The sequence below is a fragment of the Polyodon spathula genome, chromosome 9 (assembly GCF_017654505.1).
Source record: "Polyodon spathula isolate WHYD16114869_AA chromosome 9, ASM1765450v1, whole genome shotgun sequence".
In the NCBI taxonomy this organism is placed as follows: Eukaryota; Metazoa; Chordata; class Actinopteri; order Acipenseriformes; family Polyodontidae; genus Polyodon; species Polyodon spathula.
In genome coordinates this window covers 17,922,700-17,938,826 of record NC_054542.1, presented here as the reverse complement: position 1 = coordinate 17,938,826, position 16,127 = coordinate 17,922,700, and the positions used below count along the sequence as shown (strand labels likewise).

Genomic DNA, 16,127 nt, shown 5'->3' with positions numbered 1-16,127 from the left:
CAATAAGATTATTGTAAAAATGTACAATACAGCAGACATCAATGGCTTCTGAGTAACTCTTTACTGGTTTTGTAGCAGATTTATTAAATTGTTTGCAAAAAAAACATTGTTAACTGCACTTTGGGGAAAGATCTTGAAAGGTGTCTTTATGACATATTCTAAAGTTGGTGAAACATGGCATACCTTGATTTTTTGTAATAAGATGACTTGATTTTCTATACCAGAGGACAATATCAATCTTGAAAATCTTGTAAGTGGCCAGACTTATGATGGTGAGTATTGCGAGTATGGCAAAAGTCACTCCAACATAAACCACAAAATTGGGACCTGCATAAAAACAGAGAATGATCAGAAAATAATGAGTAAAACTGTGTAAAACAAAACAGAACATCATGTGTAAAACAAAACAGAACATCATGTGTAAAACAAAACAGAAAATGCTAAAACTATAGTTTTTGGAGTGTACTTTCTACCAAGGGAGGGCCATAGAGTATGAACTGAATCCCCACTGAAGCCTTTCCAGTGACCACACACTCCCCAGGTAAGTGTCTTTTTTTCTGATCATATGCAATGCTAGTGGGTGATATGGCTGCCTACTCTTTTTTGTTTTGACAGGCCACCAACACCACCACAACCAGTATACTTTTTTCAATATTTAATGTGTAACAGACTACTCAGTCTACTATAGAATTTGCCTACGAGAATGTGTGCCGTGCACAGCAGCGACATTTAAATGACAGATAAACCTGTACTTACTGCCTGTACCATATAGTTATAGTGATATTTGAAAGATCTTCTGTCTCAGTGAATAAAAAAAACTTCTACATTTTAGTTTTATTTGCATGTGTAATATGATGTACCTGCAGGCTTCAGCAGGAAGTATGCAACAGCACCACCTCTTCCATTTACAGCAAAGCAGCTGAAGTTAGTGCCAAAATCCTCCTCCTTTAATTCAGTAAAAAATAGCTGAACTTCAACCACCTGGCCACGTTCTGTCTGAATTTCCCTGGGGAACAGAAAGTAGGATAAACATTTTTTAAATAGGTCCAAAAATTAAGGAATGGATAAGGATCTTCATTTTTTTATGTTTTTTTTGTTTGTTTGTTAATTAAGAGATACTCTTAAATTAGATATTTTCATAAAATCATCTGTACTGATCAAGATGATGGTAACTCAAATTATTATAAAAACTGAGCTACCATACTATTTATGAATCAGTCCTTAGAAATGCTGGCATGTGATTGGTTAAAACCCCATCACATGACCAAAAATAGATCCAACTATTGCCCCTGTGACGCTGTTTACGGTCAATAGTTTTTCTCTACACACAACAAAGCAAAATCGCAGATAACTGAAAATGAGACACAAATATGTTTTTGGTATAAGTTATAGGAATGAACTTCACATACTGTTGGTTTCCTACTGTAATTCGACTACTATTTACGATAAATGTATCATTTACACTCCACCATGCATCAGTAAGATCATTTTTTCCATAAAATCCTGTGAACACTTCACAGACTATGTTGAAAGGGGATCCTGCAAGACAAAAAAACAACATCGGTTATTGGTTAGTTTTGTTAAAACAGACACACAGGGAAAAGAAGCATGTCAGTGATTTTCACCTTTTCAATGGTAACGGCCACGCCTGGCACACAACTCAAATGTGGCCTCCTTCTTGGCAGTCACCATTGCAGAAAAATGAGAAATCTTTTTCTTATAATAAATAAGGAGACAATTTTCAATTTAGGGATACCAATATATTTAGTGATCAAGCCTATATTTAAAAAAAAAAAAAAAAGGATGACATTTTGGGACACCACTGCACTTGTGAGATGGCTTGGTAATTTATATCCTTTCTATACTATTAAAAAGGAGACGATAATGTGACCCTTTACACTGTGGAACAGGTTATAAGACAGTATGATTGTGGCTCACATTAGTCCCATAATGCCATTCCTCTTGCCCTTTCATTCTTGTAATAAGGCTGAACACAAATAACATGATCTCGTAACTATGACTCCTGACTTTAGCGCTATAAAAGAGGGAGCACTGTAGTGAGGGATCTAAAAGATAAACAAATGTTCCAAGAGTCAGAAAATAAATAGCTTTCTATTAGCGATAGAGCCCTCTCGATGTGTGCTCTACCATGTGGTAGATGAACTTGACTTCCGTTGCTCCAGTCGCAGTATCGACCGGCTCTATCCCTTAAATGTGATACTTTGTACGACGATATTTTGTAACAATTGTAAGTCGTCCTGGATAAGGGCATCTGCTAATAAATAAATAAGAAATAATGCAAAATGGCTACAGGAAAGCGAAAGTGAGTTGTGCTTGCAATTGATTTAGAATTTTTTATTTTTTTTGTAAACCTTAGCATTTTGCTTACCGTGTAAATTACCTGACACTAATGTACATGTTTTTGTGTAAATATATACTGTATATGGCGCATATTTATTGTAATTAATTATTGAAGTTCCTGACACTCCTGGGAGAGCTTGCCTGCTGTGTGTGATTTCATTACTAGGTGTGGAATCTAATAAGCGGCTAGGTGTGTTGCAGCGAGCCATCAGGTATAAAAAGGTTTCATTTATTCACAGCAGGGCTGCTGCAAAACCAAAGCCAACTGGACTGAACAAGCAGAAATTTGCCAACGTGTGGGTTGGATACAGAAGTAGGCAAGTCGAAACCGCCGACAGCCGGGCAAGTAGCCGGAATTTGTTTGTTATTGAACACAGAAGATTAGTTCAGATATTGTAGATCCCACCAAAGTTTTCGTACAACGAATGCACATACCCACATGGCAGACAGCTGTCTTATCCAAGCACTAATAGCCTGTATCTTTCTAAACAAGGGACTTAGGGAAGCTCTCATAAAAGCTGAATCTCAAAGCAATTATTGTGTGAATAGAGTAATTGTTACAGCCAGTGCTCTAGATAACGTTTTGGGTCTGGGAGTAGCACCCTCTAATTTTAACACAGAGAGTAAAATGTATTCAGGGGGTAAAATGCAACATTACCTTGAAGTCATGAATAATCTACATAAATACTGTACAATCTTTAATGGTAATGAGGTAGGTATTAAAAAACAGCCTTCCAATTTTACGTTGAACTACTGTCCAACCACGCATGTGTTCTACAAGGTTCTTTATCGGCTCAGCACATTTTTGTATCACATTGACTCTGCAAATTAAGTACGTTACTTATATTTTAACATTAAATTCTTAAAATCAGTGAACATGTTAAAATTTCAACATAAAGCCATACAGATAAATAAAATAAGGAAATGCATTAATAAGTTATAAAATAGTTTGTTTAATATTATAGGCACCTTTTTTTAGCAGTTGCCTCTGACGATGGTTCCAGTTGGATTTGTAGCCGGACTGGGGTGTTTACGCTTCAACCTGTATAGCTTCAAATTCTTCTTATTGTTACTGTGATTGACTACAAAGACAACATGGCTAGCCAGAGACTGGATGATGTTTTTTGGGTTGGTTTTACTTGTGTACTTTCCTAGTAACTGAAGACATTGTATTCTGGGAGATGTAGCTGCTAGTGTTTTTTTTTAGTTTTAGGGGAGGTGGGAGGGGAGGCAGACGAGCTGTGCTGCAAAACTGCTATGTATACTACTGTATTCTGGTACAGTAATCTGGTCATGTAAACGACTGCGGTGGGACAAGAGTATGGGCAGATAAATGAATCCTGTTTTAAATACCATTATACACAGCTGTAACAATTACTATGTTCACACAATTATTGTTTTGAGATTCAGCTTTTATGGAGCTCCCTTAAATCCCTTGTTTAGAAAGATACAGGGTATTAATGCTTGTGGCAGAGTAGCCGTCTGCCGTGTGGGTGCGTGCATTCACTGCTGATTGACAGGCAGGAGATCGAGACTGAGGTTTAAGTTGATACGCCCCCTAGGTGAACAGGATTTATTTACATACCAACACAATGAACCGCTCACATGACATTACCAGCAATGGTTGTGCATAGAGTACATACAACACAGTGTACAAAAACGTTGGTAGGATCTACAGTCTCTGAAATAATCTTCTCTGTTTAATAAACTAAGAGATTGATCATGGTGGATAAACAGGGCGGATACGTGATGGATGGATATGTGACGATTTAGTGTACTACATTATAAATCTGTTTGTATGATATTTTGTAATATGATACTTCGTATTATGATATTTTGTAACAACTGTAAGTCATCCTGTATAAGGGTGTCTGCTAATAAATTAATAATAATAATAATAATAATAATAATAATAATAATAATAATAATAATAATAATAATAATAATAGGTCCATTCAGTTCTAATCTACAATGCCACTACCTCACAACATTTAGATGTAGATGTCACCAAATATTTCAAATACCTTATTGAATTATTTTGAACAAACATATTCTAGTTTCAAAGGAGGATGTGGGGAATTAGACAGTAATATACATCCCCCTCCACAGTTGTGAATTCAAAATGAAAGCAATCAGTATGATGAAAAAGGTGATGACCATGACATACAATATTTCAACAATATTGCAGAATGGTATAGAATAAGAATTAGCAATGGAATGCTTACTCACAGTTTGATCAAGCAATTCTCCAGATATTTGAAAAACTAAGTGCACCATAAAAATGGACAGATGGACAGACAACTCAGACTCTGATACTCAAACATAAGCAAAATATTGCGAATATCAAGTGTCATGAATTCTAAATATTGCGAATATCAAGTGTCATGAATTTTAGATAAGCAGCTCTCCAGAGATATGCAAAAGTGCATGAGTGATACAAATGAACGGACGGACATCCCCACATACAGTATCCCAAGGATCTGATATTGCCAGTAACTTCTGCTAAATAACGTTAAAACCAAGTTTCATGCCAACTGGACAAGCGGTTCTCCAGAAATACTGTATGCAAACATGAAATAATGTGTTAACAGATCACTTACCAGGCCAAGCTTCAATGGTATCATTGACAGGATTAGTAACAGCAGGGGGTACATGACAATCATTTACTAAAAAAAGAAAAAAATAAGTAAATAGTAGCGCCTGGCATTTAACAATTTTTTAAAATGTCCTTCACAAGGAGTCATTGTCTCTTCTAACATTCTAATGTTGTGGAGGATATAACATTTCCGGCAACTTTTTTTACAATTGATATTAATGAATCTATTGTGACTTATTCATAATATTTTTTTATATAAACATGAGCTAAAGCTTTCTGAATAGGGCCCAAAATAATATATGCAAATGATTTCATTTCCTGCATTTATACTTGAATGCACAACAATATTCATGTACCTTTTACATCAATGAGTACAGTTCTGGATGCTTTATACTGTGTGTTGTTTAAAGTAAATGTCACCATGCAGGTATAATCTCCTTTATCTTCAGATCCCACGGTGCGGATTAATAGCTTGTTGTCGTTGTATACATATCTGTTTCCATTTTCTATCAGCTCACAATCCTGAACGACAAAAATGTGACTTTTTTTTATAAAACAATTTTCTTTCAAATATCCAGGTTAAGACTAAAAAATGTAAACTCATGGTATTAAAATGATTGTTTATGTCTGTTTAGACAAAAAAAAGATATCATTTTTGTTATGGGTTGTACTAAGCACACTGAGTTAGTTACACTGAGGCTCCAGCACTGTTTCAAGCCCCCAGGTTAGGCTGTTCCCTCATTACAGACCAGACTTGCTTCCTGTCTGTATTTCTTACTCCTGCTTACAGGTTACAGTTGCAATATATTCTATTTCATTATCTAGTGTATCATTATCTAGTATAAAACCAGAAATACGTCGTCCCTGGATCCTTTCATTCCAGCTGGATGAGAAAGTGGCTGGAATGGGGGAGGCTATGGCCTTAATTGATTGGTCAATTTGATAATGAATTACTCAACTTGGTAAAAAAAAAAAAAAAAAAAAAATCACCCAGGTGGATATACAAAGCTACAAATGGCCTAGTCAGGGTTGGGATGTGGGACAGTTTGGATAAGAAGTGTTATGGTATATGTTGGTATCTGTACCAGAGAAACTTGTCTCTTGCCTTTAGAGTGCCTGAAAACTTTTGTTTATTTTTGTGTTGACCAACAATGAAAGTATGTAAAAGGGCTTACTCTAATTTTATTTTGTGTGGCTTCGTTTTTACCAGCCTGACAATAATGTAATAAATTGCAAAATTCCTCTTGAAATTTGTGTCAGGTTTATGCCTTAGAATTTACAATGGCTTGAAAATAGGTTCCTATCAAGTCAGTGCAAAAAATACCCCTTTAAACGTCTAAAACACTTTTTAGAAATCATCTTTATTACACTATAATGTGCAGTTACATACATAATCTGCTATTGAATGACACAGTCTCTCAGTTCTGTATAGAACTTACCTTGTACCAAAGAAACTCATGACTCTCTGATTTATCCATGAAGACATTCACATCTGGACAAACCACATTATCATTGGATGAAGCTGGTAGGTTTTGCAAATATGTATACGTGTGAATGCAACTGTCCTTCTTTCTCTCTTTTACTTCAAGATATATAGCTTGCTTAATGCAAAGAGTAGTAGTTCTATAAGGACAAAAGAAAATGTGATTAATAAGTAACTCTCACTGGCAGGGATCAGCATTATTTCTAACATTAGTATATTACACAGCACTGTTAATACTGTATTACTTTGAATTAATGCTGCTCCATTTATTTTAAATTGCTAAAAACATCTGCAGCCGTTATTCAAGGGCACCGGTAATTACATATACTATGGTTTTTGAAAGGCGCAAATTTTTATTGCAGTATTTGAGGAAGGTGTTGTGATAGGGAGCCCTGTTGCTGTTTCGTGGAGTGTCTGTCTGTCTGTCCCTTTGGGAAGAGGCAGAAGACGAGTTGCTAAGCGACCACTTGAGCGGTGGGCTCACTTTGGGATGAGCTGATCGGAAGGTCCAGATTGACTGGGGTGCGTGTCTGTGGATGCTGCGCAGAGTTAAAAAAACATCTGCACCACAGCTTAAGGCTACTGCATGGCCATTGACACACAGACGGGTGCTGAGGGAAAGCATGTTTGTTGACATCAAGAAAGGGAGCGTCCGCTATCTAGAAACTACTACGGAACCCTTCAACTGCAAGACAGTGCCTGCCAGAGTCGCTGGGAGGCCAGAACTTCGGACGCAACAGTAATACGTCAGTTTAGGGGATGTGGATCCGAAAACCAGTATAGAGAAGGTTACCGTAGGGTAGTTGGTTCCTGGAGCAGGACGTTTCTTTTATTAAGACTAGCGCTTGGCATTTTGTTTGCCAAACTTATTTTTAGCTTTGTTTTGTTTTGTTTATTAAATGTGACACTAGGGTTACTGTTGCTGGTACCTTAGTGTCAACACTGTGTTATTACACTATGTAACACAATTTTTGTTCCTGGGTAGTAAGTGTTATTTCCTAATTGTTTATGCCTCAAAAGTATAGAAAATGGCTATTATTCCCCACAAACTTTGCTTTTGTGACCAGGACAGTGATATTTCAAAATATCACTATTTCCAATGGGAAAATGGGCAAATGTGTGTCTTTTCGTTCACATAAAGTAAAAAAAAAACAACAACATATGAATCCAAATTAATATGTATTTATACTAAAGTAATACAAAAATGACTACCAAAGATTTAGAATTGAGTAGTTTTTCGAGATTTACGATTATACTGTAAATTTACTGTAAATGTAAATTTGTTAAGTTGCTAGGCAACTACTCTTCCTAAATGATAGATTTGACGTAGGCCTATAGTTATTAAGAACTTTGTGATCTAAGGTAGATTTCTTGAGCAGTGGTTTTACTATTGTAGTCTTGAAAAAGTAAGGAACAATACCTGACAAAAGGGAAATATTAACAATATTTAATGCTGTGGTATTTATTTTGGAGAATATGTCTTTAAAAAGTGGAGTAGGGATAGGATCTAACGCACATGTAGTGGATTTCATCTTCTTAATTATATTAGCCAGATCCATTTGACTAATCGAAGAAAAATGCTCAAAATGTGGATTGGTGTAGTGCAAGTAGCATAGTTTGATCACGCTGTTGAATCTGATTCCTAATGTCAGTAACTTTTTTGTTAAAGTGACTCATGAAGCCATTACAACTTACCGATGATTGTTTGATTGGACACTCTGGAGGAGGATTAGTTAACTTAGCTATAGACTGAAATAGAAAGGATTATTTTTATTTATTTCAATGAGGTTTAATTATACGCTGATCTTGCAGAGGATAGTGCAGCCCTATATTTAAATATTATCTTTTCAAATTAAATAATGGACCTGATGTCTACCAGCTCTCCATTTACATTCTAGTTTGCAACACATGTGTTTGTTCATACGCGCTTTGTCTATTGTGCAGTATAAAGCTCTTCCTCCAATTTCACATTACGAAAATGCAGCAAAAATAAAGCGAACGAGACAAGCTACAGCAATGTAAAACAGTTAATCATTAAACAGTTTTAGATACTGTGCATTTTTTTTTTTAAATCTGTGATCTTTAGTTACTTTTGTGCATTTTCATTTGTAGTGAACTGTGACATTTGGGCCTTATCAAGCACTATATTCTGCAATTTCAAGACTGACTTTGGATACTGTTTTAATTCTGGAAACTGGAGGTGGTATTGTTTTTAATCTCTTGCTAAATTGCATTGCCTTTTATGTTTTCCGCAGTTCTGTGCATGGGTAAAATTTTGATTTAATTTTGCTGTTGGGTTGTTAATGTGGAATTTTACATACTGCTACAATACGTAGCAGATATAAAAGTATGTACTGTATTACAGTCCAGGTGTCGTCTCTCTGCAAATGATATTTTTGGAATCATATCATTCTGAACTAAAATACTTCATCTGTTGAAAATATAGTACTGTACCAACAAAACCAACTACAGTACATCTAAATGGAAGCCTACTTATTTTAAAACACAGTCCTTTCAGCTATGTATTTTTGACATTGTATCTTTGTGAGCCCTGAAAAAACACACAAGGGTTGGAACGGGCCAAAATGAAATAATCAGATATGCATCACACTCGTTTAACCGTCACTGAAGTCAGAATTTTATAGGGTCGGATATGCGAGTGCTGACTTTATAATATACATCAAATAAAAAGAAATGACTGTATTGTTGGTTTCGTTAGTATCTGAATAAATAACTTAATAAAGAGCTGTCATATAAATGCATAATGTAAAGGGTTTACCTGAGAACGCACACATAGTGCCCTGTGTCGTTCAGGGAGATCGGGAGAAACCAAAGGAGCTCATCAACTGCACGTATTGTGTCCCCATCTCCAAATAATTCTTTCCCTGTTTCCTTTTTATACCAAGTGATATTATAGGTATCATTACCTACAGGTTCCATTAATGTGGGATCTAGCAGTGTGCATTTTAACACTGCAGCTTCTCCTTGAACAACATAGAAGCGATGGAAGTCCACCCCATAGTCGTCACAATGTTCTAAAAAAGAATCAACACTAAAGTAAAAGAGGTGTTTTTTTAATACAGTAAAACCTGTATTGGGGACCTTCTTAACTAAGAAGTTCCGTGATGAACTGACTTTTCTTTTCAGTGCTAGTGATAGATACAGCATGAATAAGCAGACATATTCAATCCCTGAGGTGACAGGTTAATTCAGGTCTTACTGTTCCAGTGCATCGAAACAAGTAATTTGTAAACAGTGTTATCAATCAAGCTTAAACATCTTGCACAAACTTTTCTTCTTTCTTTATGCTTTATTAATCCTAGGGATTATGACAATCCTCTATAAGCCTGCACACTAATGGGAATCACTAATGAGAAGCATTTTGCAGTTAGTTTGTAAAATGTATCATGCAATAGATACCCCCAGTATACAGCTAGATAAATGAGACTATGGGGGGGTATGACAAAGTGCCCGCCCCTGAGTATATTATCTGTTATATGTTGCGTGTTGTGTGTTTAATGTTGGTGTATAGTCATTGGTACATGGGATATAAACGGGTCTGTGTTTCACGTGTGTTTAGAAATGTATATTTGTATTTAGGCACGAGGATTGCACAGCACTTCATGTGCAAGTAAAAAGTAATATATATATATATATATTACTGCACTTTATTAATTCACGTGCAGTTGTACCGAGACTCCAATTGAATGATTGATTAGCAGTCAAGTCTTGGTACAGCTGCATAAAAGCAGCACGTTTACACCCACTCGCGGTTGGGTGTTCGGTGAGTGGAGAACGGGATAGGAGACGGAGGTAATACTTGTAAGAATAATCGTATTTAAAATATCTACTCACCGTGTGTTGTGTAGTATTAGTCTGTTTTGTTTATGTCTGTTTATTTTGGCGAATGTGCCGTGTCCCTGTGTTTTTGTTTGTAACCACCGTTTATTTTCTGTTCTGTTTATTTATTAAATGCTGAGCGAAAGCTCCACCAAAATCCATCTCTTTCTCTGTTTATTTTCCTGTTTCTGGTCTGACACCACCCACTCCGGCCGTCTTTGTGACAGGGGGACATAGAATTGATTGGGTTGAGCTGTTCTTTTGTGCTGTCATAAATGTACCCTCTACTAGGCTATTGATTTACTGCTGTCCTTTTCATGTTTCTTTTAACTTTGATAATTATATCTCTACTCCAGAATCAAATGCTCCAGCTGGAATATGTTTGGGAAAGGAGCCACACAGTATAAAGGAAAACAATAATATTTAACAAAAAATACACAACATCTGATACAAATGTGAACACTTGTATTTTTTTTAAATAATCCCCCATGATGCATTCTAACAATATGACTGAAATATTAAAAACATAAAACAAGTGTTGTAGTTTTTAACATCTGCAATCACCTGAAAAACCTCCCAATTCATAAAGTGCACAGTGATAATATATCTTTACAAAGTATCATTGACACATATCAATATAAATCATTAGATTTAACCTCCTCTAAAACCTAAGATCTTATAGGCAGTGGTTTAAACTTTCTCTAGATCTGAAAATAGTCTACTTTTCGGGAAACCATTTAATAAATGTATTTTTTTGTACTTACCTCCACTGATTTCACAGATGACATGACCACATGCAATTAAAAGGATTGTCAACAGTGTAGTGGCCATAGTAACTGTAAAGCAGATATAAAGAGCATTATTGAAACTCACATCACACTCTACAAAATACCCAATGCAAATTGTTTTCTGTGGTTTATTCACTTTAGTCACCAGTTTTGTTATAATGTTAACCCTGGTTTCACCCACACTAAAAAGAGAATTATTACTTTATCAAAATTTTGACTGAAAAAAAAAAAAAAAAAAAAAAAACAGCAGCAAATAGCCAGCTATAACGTTATGATCCAAGTAACGTCTTCTATCAGTATGAATAATAGACGAAATACAATCTTGAGATGCATTAAATTATCTGGTTTTCTTTTTATACTAGATTATCACTACCTTGTGTACTTCTCCTGTTTAACTAGTGAAACGTGTGCTTTAACAAAAGTGATTATATTTGTTATTTATAGGTAGTTATGCTGCATCAGTAAGGTCTATCCCAGGCAGAAATTTCAAGGCAGACAGGGGTTTCCAGATGTGCTGTCCAAGCTCTTTTGAAGAAACACAAAGAAACGGGCAACATTGAGGACCGTAGACGCAGTGGTCGGCCAAGGAAACTTACTGCAGCAGATAAAAGACACATCATGCTTACTTCCCTTCGCAATCGGAAGATGTCCAGCGATGCCATCAGCTCAGAATTGGCAGAAAACAGTGAGACCCTGGTACACCCATCTACTGTCCGGAGAAGTCTGGTCAGAAGTGGCCTTCATGGAAGACTTGTGGCCAAAAAGCCATACCTCCGACATGGAAACAAGGCCAAGTGACTCAACTATGCACGAAAACACAGGAACTGGGGTGCAGAAAAATGGCAGCAGGTGCTCTGGACTGATGAGTCAAAATTTGAAATATTTGGCTGTAGCAGAAGGCAGTTTGTTCGCGAAGAGCTGGACAGCGGTACACAAATGAGTGTCTGCAGGCAACAGTGAAGCATGGTGAAGGTTCCTGGCAAGTTTGGGGCTGCATTTCTGCAAATGGAGTTGGGGATTTGGTCAGAATTAATGGTCTCCTCAATGCTGAGAAGTACAGGCAGATACTTATCCATCATGCAATACCATCAGGGAGGCATCTGATTGGCCCCAAATTTATTCTGCAGCATGACAACGACTCCAAACATACAGCAAGTCATTAAGAACTATCTGTAGTGTAAAGAAGAACAAGGAGTCCTGGAAGTGATGGTATGGCCCCCACAGAGCTCTGATCTCAACATCATCGAGTCTGTCTGGGATTACATGAAGAGAGAGAAGCAACTGAGGCTGCCTAAATCCAGAGAAGAACTGTGTCCAAGTGTACCTAGAAGAATTGCTGCTGTTTTGAAGGCAAAGGGTGGTCACATCAAATACTGATTTGATGTAGATTTTTCTTCTGTTCACTCACTTTTGGTTCAAACCTGTCTTCCATTTTGTTGGCGGTCCCTTTTCATGTCTACTATTAGATTTTTAAAACTGTTTTTTTTTTCTTTAAAATTAGCCAGTTGCCAGTTTAGAAGCAGATTTAAAGTTCCGATTTAACGTTTAGTTCCTTTTGTTTAGAACATTAAAAAAAAAGAGTTTAAATATTTTAGGCCGGTATTTAAAAAATGAAACCAAATTCCTCTCTCAAGTGTTATATAATTGGTTAGTGCTATGTGTCTTGAACACACATCTTACACACGCTTAATCTCCTTGTGCTCTGTCTTTCAGGTGAGATGTTCTTGTTGGTGACTCTGCAGCTGATGCATAGTTCACACACCCTAGTCTCATATCTTGTAAAGCAATTTGTGATGGTGATCAATAATAATAACTTTATATAGCTCCCTTAAAAGCATTTGTCTCAAAGCGCTTAACAAAAGAAGATACAACAAGTCATCAAAACACAGAACAGAAATACAGAATCATAAGAAAGCCTTTCTAAAAAAGTCTTAAGACTCGATTTAAAAACACTCAAAGTAACAGAGTCCCTAATCTCTATAGGAAGAGAGTTCCACAATTTAGGGGCATAGCATAGTGCTTAGGTAAGCACGATGGACACTCAGCAGTCTTAGATCATGTGAGCAGAGGTTGCGGGAGTATAAAATGATAAAAGACCGATAAATAAAGCACGGCCAGCCTATGAAGAGCATTATAGGTAAGCAGTAGAATTTTAAAATCAACTCGAAACCTAACAGGCAGCCGAAGCATGGCCTCCAAAACAGGAGTGATATGATCTCTGGTACAAGACCTGGACAGAATTCTGGCTGCAGAGTTCTGGACATATTGCAGTCTGGCAAGGATTTTTCATTTTAGAAGTAAACTCAAGCATGGTGCCATCAGCAGATAAATTTAGGGCATTAGTTTTACCTAGCTGGCAAGAAGTGCCTAGCAGCATAACCTCAGTTTTGTCACAGTTTAGGTGTAAAAAATTACATGACATCCAGTTTTTTATATCAGAGATACAAGTTGCAAGAGCAGAGGCAGCAGAGCAATGTTGGGTTTAGAATGAATATAGATTTGGGTGTCATCAGCATAAAATGATAATTCAAACCATGTGATCTGAGAATGTGGCCTAGAGGTAACACGTACATGCTAAATAAAAGGGGGCCCAAAATACAGCCTTGAGGAACAGCAGATGTAACTGACCCAACTTCAGAACTAAACCCACCCAGGGATATGAATTGTTGACGTCCTGTTAGATATGAGCTAAACCATTTAAGAGCAGTGCCAGAGACCAAATAAACACTCTAATCTGTCTAGTAGGATCTCATGAGTTACAGTATCAAATACAGCACTAAGATCCAGTAGAATCTAAATTGATATAGCACTTGAGTCTGCAGCCATTAAAAGATCATTGGTGACTTTAACAAGATGTCAAAAACCAGATTGAAGAGGTTCATAAAGCTTGTTAGCAGTAAAATAACAATTTAATTGCTCACTGACAGCAAGTTCAAGTAGATAAAAATGAAAGGCGCTATATAAAAATAAAGATTATTATTATTACTATATCAGGTGTGGTTTTGTAAGATATTTGGGTTAGGTTTTCACAGGCGTCCAGTCAAAGTTCCCTCCCTCTGAGACAATGACAACAAGTTCTGCTGCTGAGAGTGCTGGAAGGCGCTAAACAGCGTTAAGGGGAAGCAGCATTCCTTTTTATACAAAATTTGACTTGTCCTTATTAACAAATGGAATGATGCATAAGATCTATACATTTGCCAGAAATAGTAATGAGACAGAACGATATGTAACTCTTGGTTTACAACATCTTAAATCATAACTTCAGTCTCGATACTAGAAATATGCAGCATAAACAGTATTTCAAATGCACAATATGCACTTCTATAAATAACATGATTAGTGTGAGTAGAAACTCTGCTAGGTGTACGCAGGATAAATTTAAAAGGCATGTTTTTACTTGCAAGCAGACAGCAGTGACATAGATGGTATGACTGGTCAAACGTCACAGGGCAGCTCAGATAGTGCACACACTCACAGGGCTAGTAGTAGTAGCATCAATACAATGCAACTATGCTAAACCATTTAAATACGTGGATTTGCAATATAGAATGGAATACATGACTTTGCAATGCAGATTTAGTTTAAATTGGATTATTTATATTAATATATGAATTATTTATATAATCACATTCCTGCTTTTTCAGTGGTAAATGATTTAATCAAGTGTTGTATAATAACATTCTTTACATTTTTTCATGACTTTGACTGCTAAGAAATATTACCAAAAAGACTGCATAATGAGTAGAATTATAATTTTGTAACAGGCAAATAAATGTCCTTTACTACATCAGGTTTCTGTATATTATAAACAAAACCGATGCATTTAAAAATTATGCCTATGCATTTTTTTGCAGTACCGAGTGTCTCGGTGCCCTGCCCTCCTGACAGTCTTGGCAGAGTGACAGATGTGTTTTTAGGGGTAGGCTCTAGCTTAATGAAAAAAAAAGATCTTTCAATTTAAAATCACAATCTAGCTTGGAATTAATTCTTCCAATGAATTTTTTTAATATATTTTAGTGACAAATATATATATATTTTTTTTATTGTAAAAGTTTAAAAGTCTTTTGATTTTTGAAATCTTTCTGATTTCATTTTCCATCACAACACCACATACATATTTTTAAATTTTATTATTGGCTACAAAGCCTGTGTCACGCAGGAACAATGCACTAAATATACTGAGGAATCCTTAAAGGCAATCAGTTTAGTACTAATACAAATTAAAAATAAAAGGAGAAGCATTACCAGCACTACACCCACCACTAAAAATGATTAAAATTAATACTGTAGACTCCTGTGTCCATTGTTCAATGTTTATATTGGAATGATTCACTTCCTGTTTAGTTAAAAAGACTTCAACAGAATGTGATACACTTCCTGACATCCTTTAGAACTTTGGCAAACCTTTTTCTCGAAGGCATCTGTTTTTTCTCAAGTATACACTGCTGTGCAAAAATTTTAGATATGTTGCATTTTTCTACTCTGATGCATTATGAGCATCAAATATTTACTCAAAACCTCTGCTAGTGTTTTCTACTATTGACTGACTATAACAACCTTGACTTGTATAAAGAAGGAAAAACATTGAGTGAAACAGCTCTTGATTTTCAAGGTGTGGTATCTGAAGCATAATCAACAAGTACAGATAAACATCATCTGTAATTGGCAAACCTAGGACTGGAAGACCCAAAAAGCTGTCTAACAAGGATGAACAATACTTGAAGATAATATCCTTAAAGAACAGAAAGAAGAATTGATAACAGAACTGGCAGATGGCACAGGTGGCATTGTCCATCCATCAACAGTCCAAAGCACTATTGACCATTGTTCCATAGTCCATAGTTGTGTTCTTGTGCATATTTTAGCCTTGTTCCCCTTTATTAGAGGTAGTGTTACTACAGCACAAGCTTTAAGTCCTGGTTTCATGATTGATCTTCGTACTGTCGATAATGATGCAAATCAAGGAATGTCAACAACGTCCTAACGTAAGAGGGTGAACCTTCACTGTAAATTTAAACAAGGGACTGAATTTAATTAGTTGATAAGAGAAACTAATCAT

At 36.1% G+C, this 16,127-nt stretch overlaps 1 protein-coding gene across 1 annotated transcript in view; it reads right to left on the bottom strand.

Moving 5' to 3' along the window:
* LOC121320452 (interleukin-1 receptor type 1-like) overlaps positions 1-16,127 on the bottom strand; it is a 51,799-nt gene that overhangs the window by 6,074 nt on the left and 29,598 nt on the right. Inside the window, 8 exon segments of the mRNA XM_041258787.1 lie at positions 184-327; positions 861-1,006; positions 1,410-1,539; positions 4,962-5,027; positions 5,314-5,479; positions 6,397-6,580; positions 9,220-9,475; positions 11,045-11,116. Of these exon segments, the coding sequence (XP_041114721.1) occupies positions 184-327; positions 861-1,006; positions 1,410-1,539; positions 4,962-5,027; positions 5,314-5,479; positions 6,397-6,580; positions 9,220-9,475; positions 11,045-11,111 (1,159 nt within the window). The 5' untranslated portion in view covers positions 11,112-11,116.